The following is a 24,955-nucleotide window of genomic DNA, read 5'->3' as shown; positions in this document are numbered from 1 at the left end:
TATCTGTTCAGAAATTAGTTCTTTTTTCTTTTCCCCTCCAGGATTATCACTGAGGCACTACAGATCCACTGCTCCTGGCAGACATTTTTCCCCCTTTATTTTATTGGCTAGGACAGAGAAATTGAGAGGGGAATGGGGAGATAGAAAGGGAGAAAGACACCTGCAGACCTGCTTTACCACTTGTGAAACTTTCCCCTGCGGGTAGGGAGAAGTGGAGGGGGAGGGCAGAGTTTGGAACCCAGATCTTTTTTGGGTCCTTGTACTTCTACTATGTGCACTTAACTGGTTGCAGCACCACCCAGCCCCTAATATTCTTTCTATCTCAGTAAATAGTATAATTAAAAACCTGTTTGCACAGAATATGGATATATATATATGTATATATACATATGCATATATTATGTTGATGAGAGAGTAGAGTATCACTTGGTACATGTAGTGCCAGGGATTGAATTCAGTCTTAGATTAGCAAGTCCCATGCTTTATTGCTATGCTACCTACCTGGCCATTCAGGCCAGAATCTTTTAAACTGTATTCTACATTCATTTTTGTCCTTTCGTTTTTTACCTCCAGAGTCATCACTAAGGCTCAGTGCCTGCACCATGAATCCACTGCTCCTGGAGGCTATTTTTTTCCATTTTGTTGGCCTTGTTATTGTGGTTGTTATTACTGTTGCTGTTGTTGGATAAGACAGAAATCTAGAGAGGTGGGGAAGACGAGGAGAGAAAGATACACACCTGCAGACCTGCTTCACCACTTGTGAGGTGACACACACACACACCCCTGAAGGTGCAGGGGGCAGGCTCCAACCAGGGTCCTTAAGCCAGTCCTTGCACTTCTGCTTCGATGTGTGCCCTTAAGCTGCCCTCCACTCCCATTTTTTTCCTTTCTTAATCCCATATCTAGTCCATCAGCAAGTCCTATTCTACATTACTGAACTGTCAGCATCTCCGTAGCCACAGTCCTTATCAGAATTGCTATAGAAACTTCCTGATTTAGTCTTATAGTTCATTTCTCATGGCAACCTCAGTTATAAATCAGATCAAGTTATACTTTAAACCTTCTGTTGGCTTCCTGTTGCAGCTGGAATAAAGTCCAGTCTGTCTGTGCCATTCTAGATTATATGAACTGGACCTTGCCTATCTGCCTAATTTCACTTTTATTTCACCTTTCCCTATTGTTCAAGTCAGCTTTTTCTAGAACAGCAGTTTTAGCCTTGTTTAATTTTGCTTGGATCATTCTTCCACTAGATCATTCCCTGGATGTCAGCTTATTTGTCACCTCTTCAGAGGGACCTTCCCTACCATTATAATAAAATAGTGCTTTGCCTCCGCTCTTTGTCACTCTTTTTTTTCTAGTTGAAAATCTGCTCAGATGTTTTTTTTTTTCCTTTCTTTCTCCACCCCACTCCCCCTTTTTTTTTTTTTTTTTTTTTTTGCCTCCAGGGTTATTGCAGGGCTCAGTCTTGCAATGTATCCACTGCTCCTGGAGACCACCTTTTTTTTCCATTGTTGTTGCTACTATTATTATTGTTGTTGTTGTTGGATAGGATGGAGAGAAATTGAGAAAGAGGGAGAGAGAAAGATAGACACCTACAGACCTGCTTCACAGCTGGGCTCCAACCCTGATCCTTGCGCCGGTCCTTACACTTCATACATGTGCACTTTACCTGGTGTGCTACTGCCTGTCCACCTTCTCTCTCTCTCTTCCTCCATCCCTTCCTTTTTCCTTCCTTCCTTCCTTCCTTCCTTCCTTCCTTCCTTCCTTCCTTCTTTCCTTCCTTCCTTTCTGTCTTATGATTTAATAGTCATTTACAAGATTATAAGATAATAGCGGTATAATTCCACACCACTCCCATTACCAAAGTTTGTCCCTCAAGACCCACCTGCAGTAACTGCTATAATTATTCCAAGGCCATAGATATGGGCTGACCATATATATGTGTGTGTGTGTTTATTTTTATTTTTATGAGCTAAAGAGAGAAGAGCACTGCTCAACTCTGGTTTTTGGTGATGCTGGACTAAATCTGAGCCTCAAACAGGAAAATTTGTTTGCGTAACCATTATGCTGTCTCCCCAGTCCGTTTGTCACTCTTTGTCATTTCATTGCCTTAGATTGTTTGAAATAATCTAATTTGTATATTTATTGACATTTCCCTCCCACTATAGCATATGTCCTTGAAATAAGAAATTGATCTTTTGGGGCCGAGTGGTAGCATACCTGGTTGAGCACACATATTATAGTGCTCATTGGAGCCCCTGGTCGGTCCCACCTTCAGAGGGAAAGCTTTGCAAGTGGTGAAACAGGGCTACAGGTGTCTCTCTTTCTCTCTCCCTCTCTATCTCCTCCACTCTCTCGACTTCTTTTTTTTTTCTTTTTTAAAATATTTTCTTTATTCATTCCCTTTTGTTGTCCTTGTTGTTTTATTGTTGTAGTTATTATTGTTGTTATTGATATTGTTGTTGTTGGATAGCACAGAGAGAAATGGAGAGAGGAGAGGAAGACAGAGAAGGGAAAGATAGACACCTGCAAACCTGCTTCACCGCCTGTGAAGTGACTCCCCTGCAGGTGGAGAGCTGGGGGCTCCAGCCGGGATCTTTACGCTGGTCCTTAGGCTTTGCGCCACCTGCGCTTAACCACTGTGCTACCGTCTGGCTCCCCTACTCTCTCGATTTCTGGCTATCTCTATCCAATAAATAAAGATAACAAAAAAAATTAAAGATGATCTTTTTAATTCCTGGATTCTAGGACACTAGAACACTCATATAATAAGCATTTGATTTTGATTATTTCATAATTTCCAAGTTTTCAGAATATTTTTGGGTCTAACTATTGTTGGGAGTGGTAAGTATTATTAAAAAATTACATCTTTTTTAAAATATATTTTAAATTTTTTATATTTACTTATTTTCCCTTTTGTTGCCCTTGTTTTTTATTGTTGTAGTTTTATTGCTGCTGCTGTTGTCATCGTTGTTGGGTAGGACAGAGAGAAATGGAGAGAGGATGGGAAGACAAAGAAGGGGAGAGAAAGATAACACCTGCAGACCTGCTTCACTGCTTGTGATGTGACTCCCCTGCAGGTGGGGAGTCGGCTCGAACTGAGATCCTTTCGCAGTCCTTACGCTTCGCGCCATGTGCACTTAACCCACTGTGCTATTGCCCGACTCCCTACATCTTTTATGTTTGAAAGTTAAAAAGCATATCAAGTCATCTTGAAGCAAAATCTTTTTAAAATTTTTTAATATTCCCTTTTGTTGCCCTTGTTGTTTTATTACTGTAGTTATTATTGATGTCGTTGTTGGATAGGACAGAGAGAAATGGAGAAAGGAGGGGAAGAGAAAGACAGACACCTGCAGACCTGCTTCACTGCCTGAGAAATGACTCCTCTGCAGATGGGGAGTTGGGCTCGAACCAGGATCCTTATGTATGCTGGTCCTTGCACTTTGCACCACCTGCACTTAAACTGTTGCGCTACCGCCCGACCCCCTGAAGTTAAAATTTTTATTAGAAAACTTTTAAGATATTTTAAATGGGGGCCAGCTGGTGGCACACCTGGTTGAGCGCACGTATTACAATGCTGAAGGATCCGGGTTCAAGCCCCTGGTCCCCATCTGTAGGGGGAAAGCTTCATAGGCGGTGAAGCAGTGCTGCAGGTGTCTCACTTTCTCTCCCTCTCTCTATCTCCCCTTTCCTCTCGATTTCTGGCTGTCTCTATCAAATAAATAAAGTTAATAAAAATATTTTTTTTAATATTTTAAATGACAAAAGAATGGATATTTGAAAGAAGAGCTGACTAGGACTGGGAGCTGGGCAGTGGCACACCAGGTTAAGAGCACAGAGTACAAAGCACAAGGATTTGCACAAGGATCCCACCTGCAGGGTGATCTCCTTAGGGGGCAGTGAAGCAGGTCTGCAGGTCTCTCTCTCTCTCTGTCTCTCTCTCTCTTTCTCTCTCTCTTGCATTATTTATTTATTTTTTACACAAAAGCACTACTCAGCTCTGGTGCAAGGGATTGAGCCTGGGACTTTGGAGTCTCAGGCATGAGAGTCTCTTTGCATAACCATTATGCTATTTACCCCTGTCCCCATGCCTGTCTTTCTCTATCTACCCCTCCCCTCTTCACTTCTCTCTGTCCTGTCCAATAAAGTGGAAACAGTGGCCACCAAGGAGCAGTGGATTCACAGTGCTGGCACCCAGCCCCAATGATAACCCTAGAGGCAAAAACAAAACAAACAAACAAAAAAACCTGACACAGTAGGGGTTGTATTGTTATGTGGAAAACTGGGAAATGTTATGTATGTACAAACGATTGTATTTACTGTGACTGTAAAACCTTATTCCCCCAATAAAGAAGTAAAAGAAAAGAACTGACTAGGACTGATCTTCAGAAATCTAGGTTAGACTGATAGTCACAGCTCTGAGCAGTGTTATTAACCAGCAGTTTTTAATGTGGAAGTTACAGTAATGTATAAGGAGATATTTTATTGCAACTGTCAGATGCAAGGAATGCTAACCATTATGTTTTCTAATATTTTCAGGGTACAGCTCGCAGAAAGAAGAAGGTGGTACATAGGACAGCTACAGCTGATGACAAAAAACTTCAGAGTTCTCTAAAAAAACTGGCTGTGAATAATATAGCTGGTATTGAAGAGGTATGATCACTTTGTAAACTTACATAAATGTTGTAGAAAATAGTACTTTCACAAATATGTTCACATTCTGTCTTATGTGAAATTTTTTATTGAAGCATAGTGCAATATAAGTTTCAGGTGTGTTTTTCATTGCATTTATCAGCTTGCATGTCACTTTCCCCTAATTTATACCTCTCTCCAATACCCCAGTAGTCTACTTTTCAATTGTAAAATAACAATTTAGAAGAATCTGATACTGTTACTCAAGATGTCTTTAAAGTCTTATAACTTACTGTATAATATTAGATGTAAAAAAATAGATTTTAGTAGATAACTAAGGAGCTTACTATACTTTTCAGGTTCATAGTTATTTGTATGTATAGCAAAATTATGGAAATAGAAGTTAACATTAAGTAATATTTTTTCTAATATCTCTATTTTTTTTTTCCTTTGTAACCAGAGCACTTCTTAGCTCTGGCTTATGATGGTGCAGGAGATTGAACCTGGGACTTTGGAGCCTTAGGCATGAGAGTCTCTTTGCATAACCATTATACTTTGTACTCCTACCTGGAACATAGAAACTAAGAAACCTCGATTTCTTTCAAATATAGTTATACTTTTTCTCCCTAAGATTACCTTTCTACTTTACAAAGCCTGTAACCTCACACAAGAAGCTCCAGCAATACCTTTACAAGGATTAGATTTATTTTCTTTTTTACAGCTCTATGGCATCATGCTATTTTACTACTCTGGCTGACTTTTTTACTCTATTTACTTCATATAGAGGGGGAGATACCATAGCGCCAGAATTTTCCCCAGTGCCATAACACTCCCGCATGTTGCTGAGATTCAAACACAGGCCATGCATATAGCAAGACACACCCTACTGTGTGAGCTATACCTTGACCCCTGGAGTGGATTTCTTTTTATTTTTTAATCTTTTTTATTTTACTTATTTTTTTATTATTGAATAGAGACAGAGAGAAATTATAAGGAGCAGGAAAGATAGAGAGGGAGAGAAACAGAGATACCTGCAGCACTGCTTCACCACTCATGAAGCTTTCCCCCTGCAGATGGGGACCAGGGTCTTGAACCTAGGTCTTTATGCACTGTAATGTGTGCATTTAACCAGGTGTGCCACCACCTGGCCCCTGGATTTCTTTTCTGTTTATTTCCAACTCCAGTATCACTCTGTTGAGGGATTGTTGATTTTTAGAGGATTATTGTCACAAGAGTATATTTCCACATAACCCCCAAGATAGGTGTCAATTCATTTTATCTTCCACCAAACCATCATCATGTTCTCATTGAATTTCTTTTATTTACTTAATTTATTATTTAATTATTTATTGGGTAGAGACAGAGAAATTGAGAGTATTGGGAAAGATAGAGCAGGAGAGAGAAAGAGGACCACCTGCAGCATCACCTCACCATTTGTGAAGCTCCCTCCTGCAGGTAAGAAAGAGCCAGGGGCTTGAACCCAGGTCTTTGTAATGTGTGCACTCAACCAAGTGTGCCATTGCCCAGCTCCCTCACTGAATTTTGAATTTATTGGTTCTTTTTTTCTTTCTTTTTTTTTGCCACCCTGGTTACTGCTAACATACATCTGTGACTATATGGTAAATTCACTGAATTCACTGTTCCCAGAATCCTTGTTTGTTTGTTTTTTTTTAATTTTTAATTATTTTATTTTACATGACTGTTGAAACTTTAACTTAAAAAAGAGCTTGGGGGAGAGGGGCTGGGTTGGGTGGTAGCGCAGCTGGTTAGGTGCATGTGGCACAAAGCGCAAGGACCAACGTAAGGATCCCGGTTCGAGCCCCAGCTCCCCACCTGTAGGGAAGTTGCTTCACAGGCAGTGAAGCGGGTCTGCAGGTGTCTAGCTTTCTCTCCTCCTCTCTGTCTTCCCCTCCTCTCTCCATTTCTCTCTGTCCTATCCAACAACGAATGACATCAACAACAACAATAATAACCACAATAAGGCCACAACAACAAGGGTAACAAAAGGGAAAAAAATGGCCTCCAGGAGCAATGAATTCATGGTACAGGCACTAAGCCCCAACAATAACCCTGGAGGCAAAAAAAAAAAAAAAGAAAGGGGGTTTGGGAGCTGCAGCACATAAAAGGATTCACAACGGGGAGCTGGGAACGGGTTTAAACAATACAAGGTTTATTACGGCATTACAAAAGCATGGGACATATATTTATATAGACAAAATAAGCAGTTGTCATCAGGGATTAACAGTATGCTAGGTCCATAAAGTCTGAGTATCATTATCAAAAGTTTAGTCTCATAAGATAAACAATTATCCACTGAGGTATAGGTTGCTCATGGCTGGAGGAGTCTTAAAGAGTTTACTGGCTAGCAGAGTCACCCATGTTCAGTTCCCAGAAGTAGCCATGGCAGAAACCTGGAGCACTTCCACTAAGATGAAGCAGCTGCCAAAGAGAGTGACCTGCTCCAAGTCTGTGCTTTTTGTTTTCCTAATATTTATATATTCATTCATTCATTTGTTGTGAAAGTCTCTTTGCATCACCATAATGCTCACTCGCTCTCCAACCCTATCTTTTTTTCTTTTTAATTTTTATAAAAAGGAAACACTGACAAAAAATAAGAGGGAGAGGGGTACAACTCCACACAATTGCCACCACCAGAACTCCGTATCCCATCCCCTCCCCTGATAGCTTTCCTGTTCTTTATCCCTGGGAGTAAGGACCCAAGATCATTATGGGGTGCAGAAGGTGGAAGGTCTGGCTTCTGTAATTGCTTCCCCGCTGAATATGGGCGTTGCTTCCCAGCCTTTCTCTCTGGTCATCTCTATCAGGAACAACACAGACAACAATAGACCTCTTTGTGGGCCCCCATAGGACCTTGCCCTCAACTTGGATCAACAACGGTAAAGAATGTTCCATCCTCTGAAGGGAGGCTGAACAACATACTCTGTTCCACCTGAGGAAGATGGGTCCTGAAATTGGGGCAGCTTGGAATGTTCCTACTCATGACCACAGAATGTGAGCACAGATCTACAGGGATGCAGAGGTCACATAGGCTCCTAAGCTAAATATGGGCCCCAGATCACATCAAATCAATGGGGTTTACAGTCAACAATATTTATACACCTTTCCCATATTTGGGAGCTACTCACTTTCCTGGTCCAGCTTTCTGGTCCTTTTTCCAGCCATGACATCATCTCCCCAGACAATAACTTGGATCCACCTGCATATCAGATGTCAGGTTCAGGAAGGAAAAAAAACAAGTCCGGGCTTTTTATACCTTCCCTTCTCTGTGTGTCCCGCCTCAGGCTGACGTCATTCGTAGGCTGATAGTCTCAAACTCCTTTTGGGGTCATACCATACTCCTAATTCTTTCTCTCTCCTTTTATCTTCTCTTTTTTTCTCCTGTCTCCTATATTTCTAATTCTTAAAGTTTCTTAACATAAGTATAGCTAGAATTGTATATAATCAATAAGACTACTCTTAATATTTTTTAAGATTGATTGATTTGTGACAGAGAGGCAGAGATGCCTAGGGTCAAGCTCAGGACCTCATGTCAGACATCTACTGTACCATCATCATCTCCTGAACTGCTCTTTCTGTGTGTGTCTGTCTGTCCTCTTTGGCTGAGGCTTCAAGATCTCAGATTTATTCCCTGGCACTAACAAAAGCCAGAGCTGAATAGTACTCTGGTAAAACAAACAAGCAAACAAAATGCCTCCTTTGTAACTCAATCAGCATCTTTTGTTTTCAGCTACAAAATGGGGGGGAAAATGTAACATTAGTGGGGGAAAAATGTAACATTAAGGGCAGTGGTAGGTAGCATAATGGTTATACAAAGAGACTCTCATGCCTGAGACTCTGAAGTGCCAGTTTCAAAACCCCAACACCATATGTCAGAGCTGGGCAGTTCTCTGGTGTTTCTCTCTCTCTGCATCTCTCTCAAAAATAAAATTAAAAAGAAAAGAAAGAAAGAAAGAAAGAAAGAAAGAAAGAAAGAAAGAAAGAAAGAAAGAAAGAAAGACAATCTTTAAAAAAAAGGTGTAGCATTAAGTGGATGTTTGATTGAGAAAGGAACTTTAATGGTGATTTAGTAGCTAGTTTAACAGTTGCTATTTACATATCTGCTGCTTTTTCTTAAATTGTATATAGTTTCAATGAGTTGTTTAAATAAAACAGTTAACTGCAAAATCATGAGAAATAATGTTTCCATATGAAAGGTATATAGTTTGGCTTTGTGAATTTAAACAAGCTCTTTGTTTTTCTTTTTTAATTTATTTTCCCTTTTGTTACCCTTGTGTTTTGTTGTTGTTGTTATTATTATAGTTATTGATGTCATCATTGTTAGATAGGACAGAGAAAAATATAGAGAGAGGAGAGGAAGACAGAGAGGGGGAGAGAAAGATAGACACCTGCAGACCTGCTTCATTACCTGTGAAGCAACTCCCTTGCAGGTGGGGAGCCAGGGGCTCGAACGGGCATCCTTACGCGGGTCCTTGTGCTTTGCACCATGTGTGCTTAATGCGGTGCGCTACTGCCCTACTCCCTCCTTGTTTTTTCTAAAAGGATAGAGGAGGATATATTTGCTCTTGCTCACCCAAATAGTTCTTTCTTTGGTATTTTTTAATGACTTCTTTTTTTTAAAATAGTGATTTATATGACTACAAATTATAGAAATGTACATAAACACCATTCCCACCACCAAAAGACTGTGTCCCATCCCTGCCTGCCCTGTGAATCCGAACATCCACTATCACCCTCAACCCATGGTCTTTTCTTTGGTGCCCTACTCCAAATTTAGTCAAATTTAGACTTCTTTTTATGAACCATATGTAACCTTGTACATACAGGTGACCCACCTGTAGGTGGGGAGCTGGGGGCTCCAACCCGTATCCTTACGCAGGTCCTTGGGCTTCGCACATGTGCACTTAACCCGGTGCACTACCGCCCGCTCCCCTCTTTTTTATGGATTTCTACACTACTTCTAGGGGTGGTCTCACATACAAGACTTTGAGAATTTTTATTTATAGACACTACCATCACAAGAGATTTGAAATCAGTATTGTTCCAACAAAACCAAGCCTGATACATGCTGAACTTAAATCTACTGTTAGATAAAAAGCTCTCTGTCAAGCACCATATGCTAGGACAAATAGCAGATCAAGTGCAAACCTGGAACTTGAACCAGGGTTTTCCAACGTTCTGTGTAGTTTTCTTCTTATGATGATGTTATTCACATTAAAATGTTTATTTGCCTATAAAAATTAAATTCTGGAGGGTTGGGTGGTAGCGCAGTAGGTTAAGAGAACATGGCGCAAAGCACAAGGACTGCCATAAGGATCCCCACCGGCAAGGGGGTCGCTTCATGAACAGTTAAACAGCCCTGCAGGTGTCTATCTTTCTCTCCCCGTCTCTACCTTCCCTTCCTCTCTCAGTTTCTCTCTGTCCTATCCAACAACAATGACATCAATTACAATAATAACCACAACAATGATAAAACAACAAACACAACAAAAGGGAAAAAAATTTTGGTGCCCTACTCCAAATTTAGTCATATTTAGACTTCTTGAGGTAGGTCTCCAGGTGTCTCTGTCTTTCCCTCCTCTCTCGATTTCTTTCTGTCCTCTCCAACAACGACAGCAATAGCAGCAATACTAATAATGACAACAACGATAAATAAGTGCAACAAAAAGGAAAAAATAGCTTCCAGGAGCAGTGGATTCGTAGTGCAGGCACCAAGCCCTAGCGATAACCCTGGAGGCAAAAAAAAAAAAAAAAAAGAATGAATGAAATCCATAATGGTTATGAAAACAGACTGTCATGACTGAGACTTCGAAATCCGAGATTCAATCCACTATGTCACCATAATCCAGAGCTGAGCAGTGCTGGGCGGGGGGGGGGGGGGGGGAGAGTCAGTAGCATAGCGGGATAAATGCACATGGTGCAAAGTGCAAGGACCAGCTTAAAGATCCCGGTTCAAAGCCCCCCGCTCCCCACTTGTAGGGGAATCACCTCACAAGTGGTAAAGCAGGTCTGAGGTGTCTTTCTCTCCCCCTCCTCTCTCGATTTCTCTGTCCTATCCAACAACAACAACATAATAACAACAACAATGATAAACAAAGCCAACAAAAAAGATTTGCCCTAGCAATAAGCTTGAAGACAAAACAACAACAAAATGAGGAGTCGGGCGGTACCACAGCAGGTTAAGTGCACGTGGTGCAAAGCTCAAGGACCAGCGTAAGGATCCCGGTTTGTGCCCCCAGCTCCCTACCTGTAGGTCGATTCACAGGTGGTGAAGCAGGTCTGCAGGTGTCTCTCTCTCCCCCTCTCTGTCTTCCCCTCCTCTCTTCATTTCTCTCTGTCCTATCCAACAATGATGACACAATGAAAAAAAAAAAAACAAAGGCAACAAAAGGGAATAAATTTTAAAAAATGCATATACATCATATAATTTGGTCTTGATTTGTGAAATATAGTTCTAACATATCTTTATTCTTTTCTCATACTAAAATTATATGAGAGCAACATCTCAATTTATATCCATAATCCTTCTCAAGCCTTTCCTCCCAGATTTTCCAGAAAGTGGAATGTTTATGTATTAGCCACTAGGGTGATCACTGCGTGCCTGCACAATGAATCCACCACTTCTAGTGGCTTCTTTTTCTCTTTTTCTTTTTTAAATATATTTATTTTCCCTGTTGTTGCCCTTGTTTTTTTTATTACTATTGCTGTTGTTATTGGTGTCGTCGTTGTTAGATAGGACAGAGAGAAATGGAGAGAAGAGGGGAAGACAAAGACAGACACCTGCAGACCTGCTTCACTGCCTATGAAGCGACTGCCCTGCAGGTGGGGAGCCGGGGGCCAGGATCCTTACTCCAGTCCTTACCCTTTGTGCCACGTGCGCTTCTTTTTTCTTTCTTTCTCTCTTTCTTCCCTTATTTCTTTTCTTCTTTCTTTCTTCCCTTCTTTTTTTTAAAGTATTTATTTATTCCCTTTTGTTGCCCTTGTTGTTTTATTGTAGTTGTTGTTGTTGCTGTCGTTGGATAGGACAGAGAGAAATGAAGAGAGGAGAGGAAGAGAGGGGAAAGAAAGACGGACACCTGCAGACCTGCTTCACCGCCTGTGAAGCGACTCCCCTGCAGGTGGGAGCTGGGGGCTCAAACCAGGACCCTTATGCCGGTCCTTGCGCTTTTTTTTAATTTAATTTTTTTTAATTATTTGGGGATTAATGGTTTACAGTCTATAGTAAAATACAATAGTTTGTACATGCATAACATTTCCCAATTTTCCACATAACAATTCAACCCTCACCTCTAGGTGCACCTCTGTCATCATGTTCCAGGACCTGAACCCCCCTCCACTCCGCCTTTTACTTTTTTGCTTTTACTAATATACCATCTTTCATTTTTTCTCTCTCTCTTCTCTCTCTCCTTCCTTTCTTTCCCCTCAGGAGGTGGGGAGTGGGGGGATTAGGGCGGGAAGGTGGTGTACCCACTTAGGCACACATAGTGCTACCCACAAGGATTGACGAAAGGATCTGGGTTTGAGTTTCCAGCTCCCAAGAGGGACGCTTTACCAGCGGTGAAGCCGATCACAGGTGCATATCTTTCTCTCCCTCACCTTCTCCCTCTCCTTGCTCAATTTCTCTCTGTCCTATCCAATAAAATGGAGAAAGAAAGAAAGAAAGGAAGGGGGGAAGAGAAAAGAAGGAAAGAGAAGAGAAGAAAAAAAAAGAGGCCGCCAGGAGAAGTGTATTCATAGTGCCTGCACTGAGGCCCAGCGATAATCCTGGAGAAAAGCAGCGCTGCTTCACTGATCATGAAGCATCTAGGTCTCTCCTGCAGGTGGAGACTGGGGGTTGAACCCAGGTCCTGGCACATGGGGATGTGCATGGTCTACCAAGTGTGCCACCACCCAGCTTCAACATAAAACTCTTATGCCTATATTATAATTTTCTTTAGAATTATATGATTTATCTTTTTCTAAAATCAATATGAATTATTTTTTCTAATTTTATTGATTATCTTTATTGGACAGAGACAGTCAGAAATCAAGAGGGAAGGGGGTGATAGAGAGGAAGAGAAACAGACAGACACCTGCAGCCCTGCTTTACCACTTGCAAAGCTTTCCCCCCACAGGTGGGGACCAGGGTCTCAAACCTGGGTCCTTGCGCATTGTAACATGTGCACTCAACCAGGTGTGCCACCACCTGGCTCCAATATGAATTATTTTTAACTCAATGATATTTGTTCGGAGCAGGTAGATTGAGTGTTATTTTGGATACTATCCATAATGGACTCTTAAATACAATACTGAACGAGGGAAAAGTATAGAATTGAAATAGTGATTTTTTTGTTGTTGTTGTTAGAGAAAAGCTGGGAAATTATTTCTGAAGTTTAGTTGTCATTTTCCAGGGGATTCTTCTTTATTTTTCTGTGTTCCTTGCCTGAAATTTAGAAGCTTCTTACTTGTCCTTCCTTTCTGGTGGTGTCTATCAGTGGTAGTGATCCCCTCTGAGGAAGAAAAGCCCACTTGCACTAGCCATGAAGAATACTCAGCATCTCTGCTTGATTGTGGCAGGGTTTTGTTTTAATTTTTTATTGGTGGACCATGAAATGTTTCTAAAGTTGTCACGAGTTAATTCCTAACCTTTTTATATAATAATAAGCATGTTACCACAATGATAATTTAGTCAATAGCCCCCTAATAGAATCAGTTGTTTAGCATATGCATTTATGCATATAAGTTCAAGTCATCCTTTTAATTTATGCAGATGCAGCTCTGCAGCTATTCTTAAAATACAGAAAGTGCACAGGTGAAAAAAAGTGATTTAAGTAGCACATGTTCAGTTTTTATTTTCATAAAAACATGAAACAATCAGTTCATATTGGTCAAAGCTACACAGAAAAATGTGACAGTGTTTTTTAAAAGAGTTTTACAATGATTTCGAAAAGGGGGGAGCTCAAGTGGTCAAGCAAGTGGGTAGGAGAGATTTCACATTTACAAGGTTTCACATTCACATTTATTGAAGGTTGTTGAAAAGCTGCATTTAAGAAATAAGAGTTAGTGGGAGTCAGGCAATAACTCAGTGGATTAAGTACACGTGGCGCGAAGCGCAGGGACCAGTGTTAAGGATTCAGATTAAATACCCAGCTCCCCACCTGCAGGGGAGTCACTTCACAGGCGGTGAAGCAGGTCTACAGGTGTCTATCTTTCTCTCCCCCTCTTGTCTTCCCCTCCACTTTCCATTTCTCTTTGTCCTAACAATGACATCAATAACAACAACAATAATTACTACAACAAGAACAAAAAATAAAGGGCAACAAAAAAGGGAAAACAAATAAATTAATATAAAAAAATTGAAAATAGAAGTAATGACAAAATCCTCTGCAGAGAATGACATAAGAATAGTTGAACTTTTATAAATTTACTTAGTAGTCAAAGGTGTGAAATACCTGATTGTTGAATTTTCTAAGCATTCTTTTTTAAAATATTTATTTACTCTCTCGTTGCCCTTGTTTTATTGTAGTTATTATTGTTGTTGTTATTGAAGTCATTGTTGTTGGATAGGACAGAGAGAAATGGAAAGAGGAGGGGAAGACATAGAGGGGGAGAGAGAGACACCTACAGCCCTGCTTCACTGCTTGTGAAGCGACTCCCCTGTAGGTGGGGAGCCAGGGGGTCAAACTGAGATCCATACGCCTTGTGCTTTGCCACCTGCGCTTAACCTGCTAGGCTACCACCCGACTCCCTTCTGAGTATTCTTTATGGATTTTCAGGGGTTTTAATCTTTCTTTTTCTTTTCTTTTAATTCCCACAAGGGTTATCACTGGACCTACACAATGACTCCACTACTCCTAGCAGTATTTCCTTTTTCTTTTCTTTCTTTATTTCTTTTTTTTTAATATTTATTTTATTTATTTATTCCCTTTTGTTGCCCTTGTTGTTTTATTGTTGTAGTTATTATTGTTGTTGTCATTGTTGGATAGGACAGAGAGAAATGGAGAGAGGAGGGGAAGACAGAGAGGAGGAGAGAAAGACAGACACCTGCAGACCTGCTTCACCGCCTGTGAAGTGACTCCCCTGCAGGTGGGGAGCCAGGTTCGAACCGGGATCCTTATGCCGGTCTTTGTGCTTTGCGCCACCTGCGTTTAGCCCGCTATACTACAGCCCGACTCCCTAAATAAAATAAAAAAAAAAAGATTATATATATTTTATTTTTTATATATTTATTTTATTTATTTATTCCCTTTTGTTGCCCTTGTTGTTTTATTGTTGTAGTCATTGTTGTTGTTGTTGTTGGATAGGACAGAGAGAAATGGAGAGAGGAGGGGAAGACAGAGAGGAGAGAAAGAGAAACACCTGCAGACCTGCTTCACCGCCTGTGAAGCGACTCCCCTGCAGGTGGGGAGCCGGGGTTCGAACCGGGATCCTTATGCCGGTCCTTGTGCTTTGCGCCACCTGCGCTTAACCCGCTGCGCTACAGCCCGACTCCCTCTTTCTTTCTTTCTTTCTTTCTTTCTTTCTTTCTTTCTTTCTTTCTTTCTTTCTTTCTTTCTCTTTCTTTCTTTCTTCCTTTCATCCTCTCTCTCTTTCTTCCTTCTATTTGACAGGACAGAAATAGAGAGGGATGGCAAGAGAGAGATACCACAGCACTGTCTCACTGTTCATGAAGCTTCTCTCCTTCAGGTGGGGACAGGCGGGTCCTTGCACATGGTAACGTACACAATGCAATGTGCCACTGCTCGCCTCTCAGTAGTCATTTTTACATATACCATTACCCCCTTGAAATCTATTCCCTAAGTAAGATGCTGCTCCACAAATGGTATTTGAACCTAATTGGTTTAATATTGTAAATTGAAGGCTAGTGGATAATTTCATTAATAAGCCAGTTCTTAGTTGATCTTTTTTTTTTTTTTTTTTTTTACCAGAGCACTGCTCGGCTCTGGTTTATGGCGGTGCAGGGGAATGAACCTGGGATTTTGGAGCCTCAGGCATAAGAGTCTGTTTATACAATCATTATGCTACCCCTGCCCTTGATCCATTATTTAAAGGTGACTGTGAACATCATACATGGCAGAAATTTTTGAATATATAATCTCGATTCTCCAGTAAAACTACGATCTTGCTGTTTTTTTGTTTTTGTCATCTGTACACCATTTTATTTTGTTCCTAGTGTCTTTCCATCCATATTTACTTTTTAGATAATTACTACCTTGAGATTGCATAACAGCTAAGTTAAAAAACATAATTGGTTAAATTAAAAAAATGTTTTTGTTGGTGCACTGCACCAAAGTAAAGTAAAAGACTTTGGGGGATGGGGTTCATGTCCTGAAACATTATGGTAGAGGAGGCCCTGTGGAGGTTGTATTGTTATATGGAAAACTAGGAGGTATTAATGCATATGCAAACTGTTCTGTTTGGCTGTAAACCATAAATCCCCTGATAAAGAAATAAAATTAATGTTTTTATTGTACCAAATATATGAAGTACTTTTTCTTCTATGATCATACAGGTGAACATGATTAAAGATGATGGGACAGTTATTCATTTCAACAATCCCAAAGTCCAAGCTTCCCTTTCTGCTAATACCTTCGCAATAACTGGTCATGCAGAAGCCAAACCAATCACAGAAATGCTTCCTGGAATATTAAGTCAGCTTGGTGCTGACAGTTTAACAAGCCTTAGGAAGTTAGCCGAACAGTTCCCTAGGCAAGGTAGGTATTTCAATTTAGTACCTCCCTCCCCCTTCACCCATTAGGAAAGAACCTAGTGATTTAAGAGGTGTTCCTTTTTAAACTGAAAGAATTTGACTGTATATAAACTTGACTTTTTATACTTTTTATACCATAACTTGTATGTTTCATAAATGTCTAAGTTAGTTTCTCCAGTATGTAGTGTGACATATATTCAAATAATTTTTTTAAGATTTATATATTCATTAACATGAGAGATAATTAGTATCATCCCAGCACATGAAATGCCAGGAACCAAACTAATGCTTTTTTTGATATTGTTGTTTTGTTTTCTTTCCTTTTTTTTTTTTTTTTTTGTCTTTTCCTATTTTTATATGATAGAACAGAGACATTGAGGGGGGAGATGGGGAGAGAGAGATACCACAGACACTGCAGGTGGGAGAATGTCATGTTTTTAAGTCCAAAATTCTTTTTTTTAATAAATTTTTTATATTTATTTATTCCCTTTTGTTGCCCTTTTTTATTGTTGTTGTTATTGATGTCATCACTGTTAGATAGGACAGAGAGAAATGGAAAGAGGAGGGGAAGACGGGGAGAGAAAGACACCTGCAGACCTGTTTCACCACCTGTGAAGCGACTCCTCTGCAGGTGGGGAGCTGGGGGCTGGAACCGGGATCCTTACACTGGTCCTTGTGCTTTGCAACACCTGCGCTTAACCCATAAATCCAAAATTCTAACCCCTGCACTATCTCCCAGATCACAGTACAGTTGACCTTTGAACAGTAGGTACTGTACAGAACCACTTGTATTTGGATTTTCTTATACAGACTATGTAAGTAAACTATTATTAAGTAGGGTACTATAAATGGTTTGTTTTTTTTTTTGCCTCCAGGGTTATTGCTGGGGCTCAGTGCCTGGACTAGGAATCCACTACTCCTAGAGGCTTTTATTTCCCCCTTTTGTTGCCCTTGTTTTAGCATTGTTGTGGCTATTATTATTGTTTTTATTGATGGCATTATTGTTGGATAGGACAGAGAGAAATCAAGAGAGGAAAAGATGGGAGAGAGAAAGACACCTGCAGACCTGCATCGCCACTTGTGAAGCAACCTCCTTGCAGGAAATTTTTTTTTTAACTTAACTGTATTGTAATAATATAATGTTAAATATATATATTAAACATATTATTACAATACAGTTGATCCACTGCTTATGCTATGAGTAAGGTTCAACCATAGATTGTTAGTGATTATGTTTCAGAAGATTCAAAAGTTGCATGCAGATTTTTGTGTAGAAGGCTGGCATGCCTAATTCTCACATTGTTCAAGAATGAGGCTTGAGGCAGTTACAGCGGTCCGGGAGGTGGCACGGTGGCTAAAGCACTAGACTACTAAGCATGAGGTCCTGAGTTCACTCCCTGGTAGCACATGTACCAGACTGATGTCTGGTTCTTTCTCTCTCTCCTGTCTTTCTCATTAATAAATAAAATCTTTTTTTTAAAGGCAGTTATAGATGGTACCTAACTTAGAATGGTTCTATTTATGATTTTTTTTAACTTTTATGATGATTCATATGTGACACATTCAGTAGAAACCATCTTAAATTTTTAAGTTAAATTTTTTAAATTATTTTTTTAAGATATATATATATTATATTTATTCCCTTTTGTTGCCCTGGTTGTTTTATTGTTGTAGTTATTATTGTTGTTGTTGTCGTTGTTGGATAGGACAGAGAGAAATGGAGAGAGGAGGGGAAGACAGAGGGAGAGAGAAAGATAGACACCTGCAGACCTGCTTCACCACTTCTGAAGCCACTCCCCTGCAGGTGGGAGCCAGGGCTTTTACCGGGATCCTTACGCCGTACCTTGGGCTTTGTGCCACATGCGCTTAGCCTGCTGCGCTACCGCCCAACTCCCTAAAGATATATTTTAACAAAAGAGAGCAGATAGTACCAGATCATCACTGTAGAATATATAGTACTGGAAATTGAACTCAGGATCTCTCACAAATCTTGTATTCTACCACTGAATTACCTCCCTAGTCACTTGTTTTTTTGTTTTTTTTTTAACCAGAGCACTGCTTAGCTCTGGCTTAACGGTGGTTCAGGGGACTGAACCTGGGACTATGGAGCCTCAGGCATGAGAGTCTCTGCATAACCATTATGCTATCTAACCACCACCACTTAAATTTTTTACTAACTGATTTCTTCTGACCTTTGTAGGTTCCTCGCGAGTGAGTGTGTGTGTGTGTGTGTGTGTGTGTGTGTGTGTGTGTGTGTGTGTATGATACTTGCCTGGTGCAGGACAGTGGTAGGAAGCTGCAGTTTTAAATATGTTACACAATAGTAAGATTAAACAACTGAGACTTTATAAACCTGTTTTTCATCTTCAGTACATTATCCAGTAATTTACTAGAGATAATTTATGCTTTGTGTTAGATTTTTTCTTTTTTGCCCAATTATAAACTATGTATATGATGTGAGCATGTATACGTAGGCTAAGCTGCTGTGTTCAGTATGTTATGTTTGCTAAATGCAGTTTTAACTTAGAGTATTTTTAGTTTTATAATGGACACAACCTTATAGTAAGTGAAAGATATAGCCACTATAAATTCTATAAGTTAACTATGGTGTCTTTTAACTAAAACATATATATATATATATATATATATATATATATATATATATATATATATATATATAGTATTTATTTCCTTTTTGTTGCCCTTGTTTTTTATTTTCATTTTTATTATTTTATTTTTAAAAGATTTTATTTATTTATTAATGAGAAAGATAGGAGGAGAGAGAAAGAACCAGACATCACTCTGGCACATGTGCTACCAGGGATCGAACTCAGGACCTCATGCTTGAGAGTCCAAAGCTTTATCACTGCGCCACCTCCCGGACCACTGCCCTTGTTGTTTTATAAAACATATTTAAAAAATTTTTTTAATATTTATTTATTTCCATTTTGTTGCTCTTGTTTTTATTGTTGTTGTAGTTATTATTGCTATTGATGTCGTCATCGTTGGATAGGATAGAGAGAAATGGAAAGAGGAAGGGAAGACAGAGAGGGGGAGAGACTCCCAAAACTTATATGTTTAAACTACATTGAGTTGATCAGGGTGTAGCCTTATTATAAGTGGAGCATATAACCATGCTAAATTAACTGTTATGTCTTTGTTTCAAATTTATTTGAATTACTCATTTTGCATATAAAATTGGGGTTGGGCAGTGGCGAACTGGATTAAGCGCACATAGTATAAAATGCAAGGTCCTGCCTAAGGAACTTGGTTCAAACCCCTAGCTCCCCAGCGGCAACGGGGATGCCTCACAAGTTGTGAAGCAGGTCTGCATGTGTTTTTCTTCCCTCCCCCCCATCTCCCCCTCGTCTCTTAATTTTTCTCTGTCCTAGTCAAAAAAATTAGAAAAATGACTGCCAAGAGCAGTGTGGATTCATAGTGCAGGTACTGAGCCCAGCAATAACCCTGGAGGAAAAATAAAATTACCATAACTACCAGATGAAAACAGCCAACTTTATTAAAGTTTTATTGATTTTCATGTTAAGTAAAAAATACGGCATTAGAATTCCCTTTTTCTGAACAATTTAAATTTGATTTTAGACATTAAAAAAGGATAAACATTGTTAGCATTCTATAAAGACATTTGTTATCAGTGATTAATTTTTAAATTAACTTTTATTTTAAGTGTTGGATAGCAAAGCACCAAAACCAGAAGACATTGATGAGGAGGATGATGATGTTCCAGGTTAGTAACATTTCTTTTTTTTTCTCAAATAATAACAAAAGGTTTAATTACATTCTTCTGTGCTGTAATGTGTCAGTTTCTTTCATTAAGAAATATACAAGATTGGGGGCCAGGTGATAGTGCACGGGGTTAAGCACACAGTACAAAGAGCAAGGACTGGCACAAGGATCCTGGTTCAAGCCCCTGGCTGCCCACCTGCAGGGGGGTAGCTTCACAAGTGTTGAAGCAGGTTGCACGTGTCTGTCTTTCCCCCTCTCTGTCTTCCCCTCCTCTCAATTCTCTCTGTCCTACACAACAATAAAAGTAGAAAAGATGGCCACTAGGCACCAAGCCCCAGTGATAGCCCTGGAGGCAAAAAACAAACAAAAACCTGACTAGCTATTATCCTATTTGAAATAAGACAGATATATAAGATTATCAAAACACTGTTACTCTGGGAAAATGTAAATAGTGGTAAAGAGCATCATCAATTAAAATGTGATTTTCCTGAAAAGCTGAAAAAAATAAAGTTGATTTTTAGTAGTTTGAAGTTATTTTATTATGGCTAAAGTAAGTAAAATATAACAACCTGTCTGTTAGTAACCAAAATGATCTACATATTGCTGAGAAAATTCCTCAAGGGGGCAAAAAAATGTTCCAAATTAGCCAAGGCTTAAGGAAGTTTTAGACCAGTTTCCAGCTACCAATGTTAAACAAAAACACAAGCTGCAAAATAAGTAACCAGTTATCCAAACAGAGCAACTATGAACTCCTGTAGTGTCATTGAAATGTTTTCCCCTCCCCTTATCTATGCCTTTGTGCTATACTATTTTCAAATTACAGAAGCATTTTAACCAACAAAAGTAGGCATACTACCAGGTACATGTAATGACTATAATAAGAATGGACAATAATAAGAATGATGAAATTCAAAGAAATGATAATTTGTAGGGAGGAGAATGCACAAGACAAATATTAGCACTCTCTTTTTTTTCTTTTTTAAAGAATTTACTTAATTTATTGTTAATCTCAGAAATGGGGGGCAGCAGGCGATAGCACACGGGTTAAGAGCACATGGCAAAGAGTAAAGGACCAGCTTAAGGATCCCAGTTCGAGCCCCCAGTTCCCCACTTAACAGGGAGCTTGCTTCACAAGCATTGAAGCGGGTCTGCAGGTGTCTTTCTCTCCCCCTCTCTCTTCCCGTCCTTTCTTGATTTCTCTCTGTCCTATCCAGCAACAATGACAACAATAATAGCAACAACAGCAATAAATAAGGGCAACAAAAATGGGGAGAAAATGGCTTCCAGGAGCAGTGGATTTGAAGTGCAGGCAGCAAGCCCCAGCAATAACCCTGGAGGCAAAAAGAAAAAGAAAAAGAATTGGGGGGGGTGGGGGCCTGCAGCACTGCTTCACCACTTGTGAAGCTTTTTCCCTTCAGATGGGGATGGGGGCTTGAACCCACATCCTTGTGCATTGTAACATGTACTCAGCCAGGGGTGCCACCACCCAGCCCCAAGAATTTATTTGTTTATTCATGAGAAAGGAGAGAGAGAGAGAAAGAACCAGACATTCCTCTGCTATAAGTGCTGCCAGGGATTGAACTCATGCTTGAGAGTCCAGTGCTTTATCCATTGTGCTACCTCCAAAACCACTTAGCACCCTCACTTATACAGGAATCCCTAGATATTGTTTGTAAAATGGATGCCAGTACTTTAAAAGAGATTTGTTCACACATAGTGAAATTTCTTTGGCTTTTAAGATTTTTAGCTTTCTGGGGCTTGGTAGTGGCACACTCAGTTAAGTGTACATAAAACTATGTGCAAGGATTCCGATTTCAGCCTACACTCCCCACCTGTAGCAGGGATACTTCTCTAGCAATGTACCAGGTCTGCAGGTGTCTGTCTTTCTCTCTGGCCTATTGAATAAAATAAGGGGGGGGGAGGAAAAATGGCCTCCAGGAGCAGTGTATTCATTGTACTAGCACTGAGCTCCAGCAGTAACCCTGAAAGCCAAAATAAAAGATTTTTAGCTTTGTTATATGACTTCATTTTCTTTTTCTTTCTTTCTTTTTCTTTTTTTTTTTTTTTTGTAGTTTGTACATGCATAACATTTCTCAGTTTTCCATATAACAATACAACCCCACTAGGTCCTCTGTCATCCTTCTTGGACCTGTATGACTTCATTTTCTTTATAATGATTTTTCATTCTTTATTGCCAAGATTGTGAATGAAAAATGGTTTACAATGTTGTGGATACAATCTAATGAAAATCCTCCCATTTAGAACTTAATTGACAGAAATTGGCACAGAAAGCTCTATATTCATAGTGTATGGATTCATTTATAAAATTGGAATCACTATGCTTATAAATTTTCATAGTTACTACAGTATTTCTGTGGGAATTATGAGTGATGAAATTGCTGTTCACCTCAGTGGTTTGTGCAGACAAAGAGACACTTCCTCAAGACTGCTGCAGCGAGGGTATATTGCATAATGCTTATGCAAATAGACTCTCAGGCCTGAGGCTACATGGTCCTAGGTTCAATCCCTTGCACCACCATAATCCAAAACTAGCAGCGCTCTGGTAAAAAAGAAAAAGAAAGAAAGAAAAAAAAAAAAGGACTGCTGCTTTACGAAGATAAAGGGTGCATATTAGAGGAATGATACAGGACAAGGAGCAAAAACAAGTTAATAATACGTCTCTGCCTCTTGTCCTGTATATCTTCAGGCTAATTCTAAGAACGATAATTTTGTTTTTAATAGGATTAGGAGGTAAGAGTTCTGTTTACCCATTTTTATATCTTTAACTTCTTTTTTTCCCAGATCTTGTAGAAAATTTTGACGAGGCATCAAAGAATGAAGCCAACTAAAATATTTCCTGGCTTTTGGAAGCTGTCATGGACTAGATTTAGCAAATCAACTATGTGGTTCCAAAGTTTTACAGACACGGAGAACATCAACTGTTACTAGTTCAATAATATAAATATTTTGTATATTAATAATGCTGTTTGTTCAGCATTTTCAGTCATTTGATTTTGCATTTTGCACTTCTTCCCAGGATCTATTATTTTGGTCAAATTACAAAGTATTGGTGTAGTTTGAGGGTGGTGTGTGTGTGTGTGTGTGTGTGTGTGTGTGTGTGTGTGTGTGTGTGTTTTCTTGTTTATTTTTGTTTTGTTCCTTTTTGTTGGGGTATTTTTGGTGTTTGTATGTATATGTATGCGTGTGGGTATGTTTGTATACAATGGAGAGCAAATTGGAAAACAGTTCTATTTATCCTCTTCCCTCCCCACGTAGAAATAAAGCAAATCTTTACATTTGTTACCTTTAATTTTTTTTTCTAATGCACAGAATTAATGTTAAGTGTATCATAGATTCCTGGAGAGATTTTACTCTTGGATATTTTGTTTTACTTTCCCTGTTTTAACATATTTTTCATATATTTCTCTGGGTTTAAAATGTTTTGATATAATTGCTTCCAGCTTCATGCGGACATAATGGTTAGCATTGTCTTTGGTGTGGTTGCCTTAGATTCACTTTCCTACCTAGTCAGACCCAGAAGGATATCTTCTACTAGCTTTCTTCCTAAATATGTTTTTCCTCCTTTTGTTCTCCGGCTTGGTCAGCCTGTAGTAATAATCTTCCCCATCATCCAACTAACCAGAGTGGGATGTTCTCCATATAGAGTTTAGTGAGCACCGAATCCCTCATTTTTCAAGACTTTGTTCCTTCACTTTGAGGAACAGTAGATGCATCTTCAAGTTTTTATTTCCTCTTTTATTTCACAATTTGGCAGATTTCAAACTGGCATTAGTAGCATGTGCTTGTTAAATATTTTTATACCAGCCTTATTCTGTATCCTAGCTTTTCTTAATAGCAGGTACAAAAATGCCTTTTTTTTTCAGCAAGCTTGGAATTGGGTATGCCTTTTTTGAAATAGGAATATATATATATATATGTGTATATATACATATATATATATATATATATATATATATATATATATATATTAGATTCTTCTCCCAATACAAATAGGTATTCTATGAAATGTACTGGCCCCAAGAGGACTTCTTCAACTACTATTCTACTTGTGGCCTTGAACCTACCTCTGGGTTAAATTTCACAGCATCCTCCTGCATGCTTAGAGTAATACTTTGGGAGGGGAACACTGATAAAAGACAGTATTTTGTTAACCTCCTTTCAGAGGGCTTGGAGGTAAGTTAAATTCATTCATTGAAGTTTCCCTTTTGCTATCTGATGATAAAAGCTTGCATTTTTCTATCTTAACATTTGTTATAGTCATTATTTAAGGATAAGGTTTTCAAAAATCCATCATTTCAAAGCTTATCTAACTATGGCTTAGCTTTACTGCATATCAACTTTCTTCAAACTAGATATCTTTATCTGGTATCTAAATGTAAGACCAACAATATATCAAGACTCTAGACACAGAGGCAAAGCTCTTTTGTGTTTTTTTTTCCATCAAACACCTCAATTTATTTCATGAATTTGTTCATTTTTCCTGTTATGTTTTATATGGACCTAACTAAAATAAATTAACAAAAGAGGATATATCCTCTTGTGCTTCTCTTACTGTTGTCTATAGAATTTACTTTTGTTATTTCTCCTACTCCCCAAGTGAATTTCAAGCCAATCATTAATTGGAATAATGTTTCATCAGTTATTATGAGTAGTTATAAGTGGGATATATATCCATATGCTGTTCTTATGACTGTCTCCAAGAGGCACACTATGGATAAAAAGAATTATGAAAGACCTCAAGTGGTTAGGGACATATCAGAGACAGATCGTACAGCAAACACTCATCCAGAAGTCAGAAGACTTGGGGAGTCCAGACTGATGTTAAAGTTAAGTGACCTTGGATGGGTGATC

General features: G+C 39.2%; 1 protein-coding gene across 3 annotated transcripts in view; it reads left to right on the top strand.

Annotated features, from left to right (window-relative positions):
- The window catches only part of BTF3L4 (basic transcription factor 3 like 4), a 33,358-nt gene extending 8,703 nt beyond the window's left edge, over nt 1-24,655 (top strand). For 2 of the 3 annotated variants that reach the window (XM_060205898.1, XM_060205899.1), the window contains exons 3-6: nt 4,540-4,653; nt 16,142-16,343; nt 20,025-20,084; nt 22,886-24,655. In XM_060205898.1, the coding sequence (XP_060061881.1) occupies nt 4,540-4,653; nt 16,142-16,343; nt 20,025-20,084; nt 22,886-22,932 (423 nt within the window). In that variant the 3' untranslated portion in view covers nt 22,933-24,655. The remainder of the gene's footprint in view (nt 1-4,539; nt 4,654-16,141; nt 16,344-20,024; nt 20,085-22,885) is intronic. The other variant, XM_016193444.2, reaches the window with a different exon arrangement.
- The last annotated feature ends 300 nt before the right edge of the window (nt 24,656-24,955 follow it).

The sequence above is a fragment of the Erinaceus europaeus genome, chromosome 13 (genome assembly GCF_950295315.1).
Source record: "Erinaceus europaeus chromosome 13, mEriEur2.1, whole genome shotgun sequence".
Classification (NCBI taxonomy): Eukaryota; Metazoa; Chordata; class Mammalia; order Eulipotyphla; family Erinaceidae; genus Erinaceus; species Erinaceus europaeus.
The sequence above is the reverse complement of the archived record's forward strand: the minus strand, read 5'-3'. Positions and strand labels throughout refer to the sequence as shown.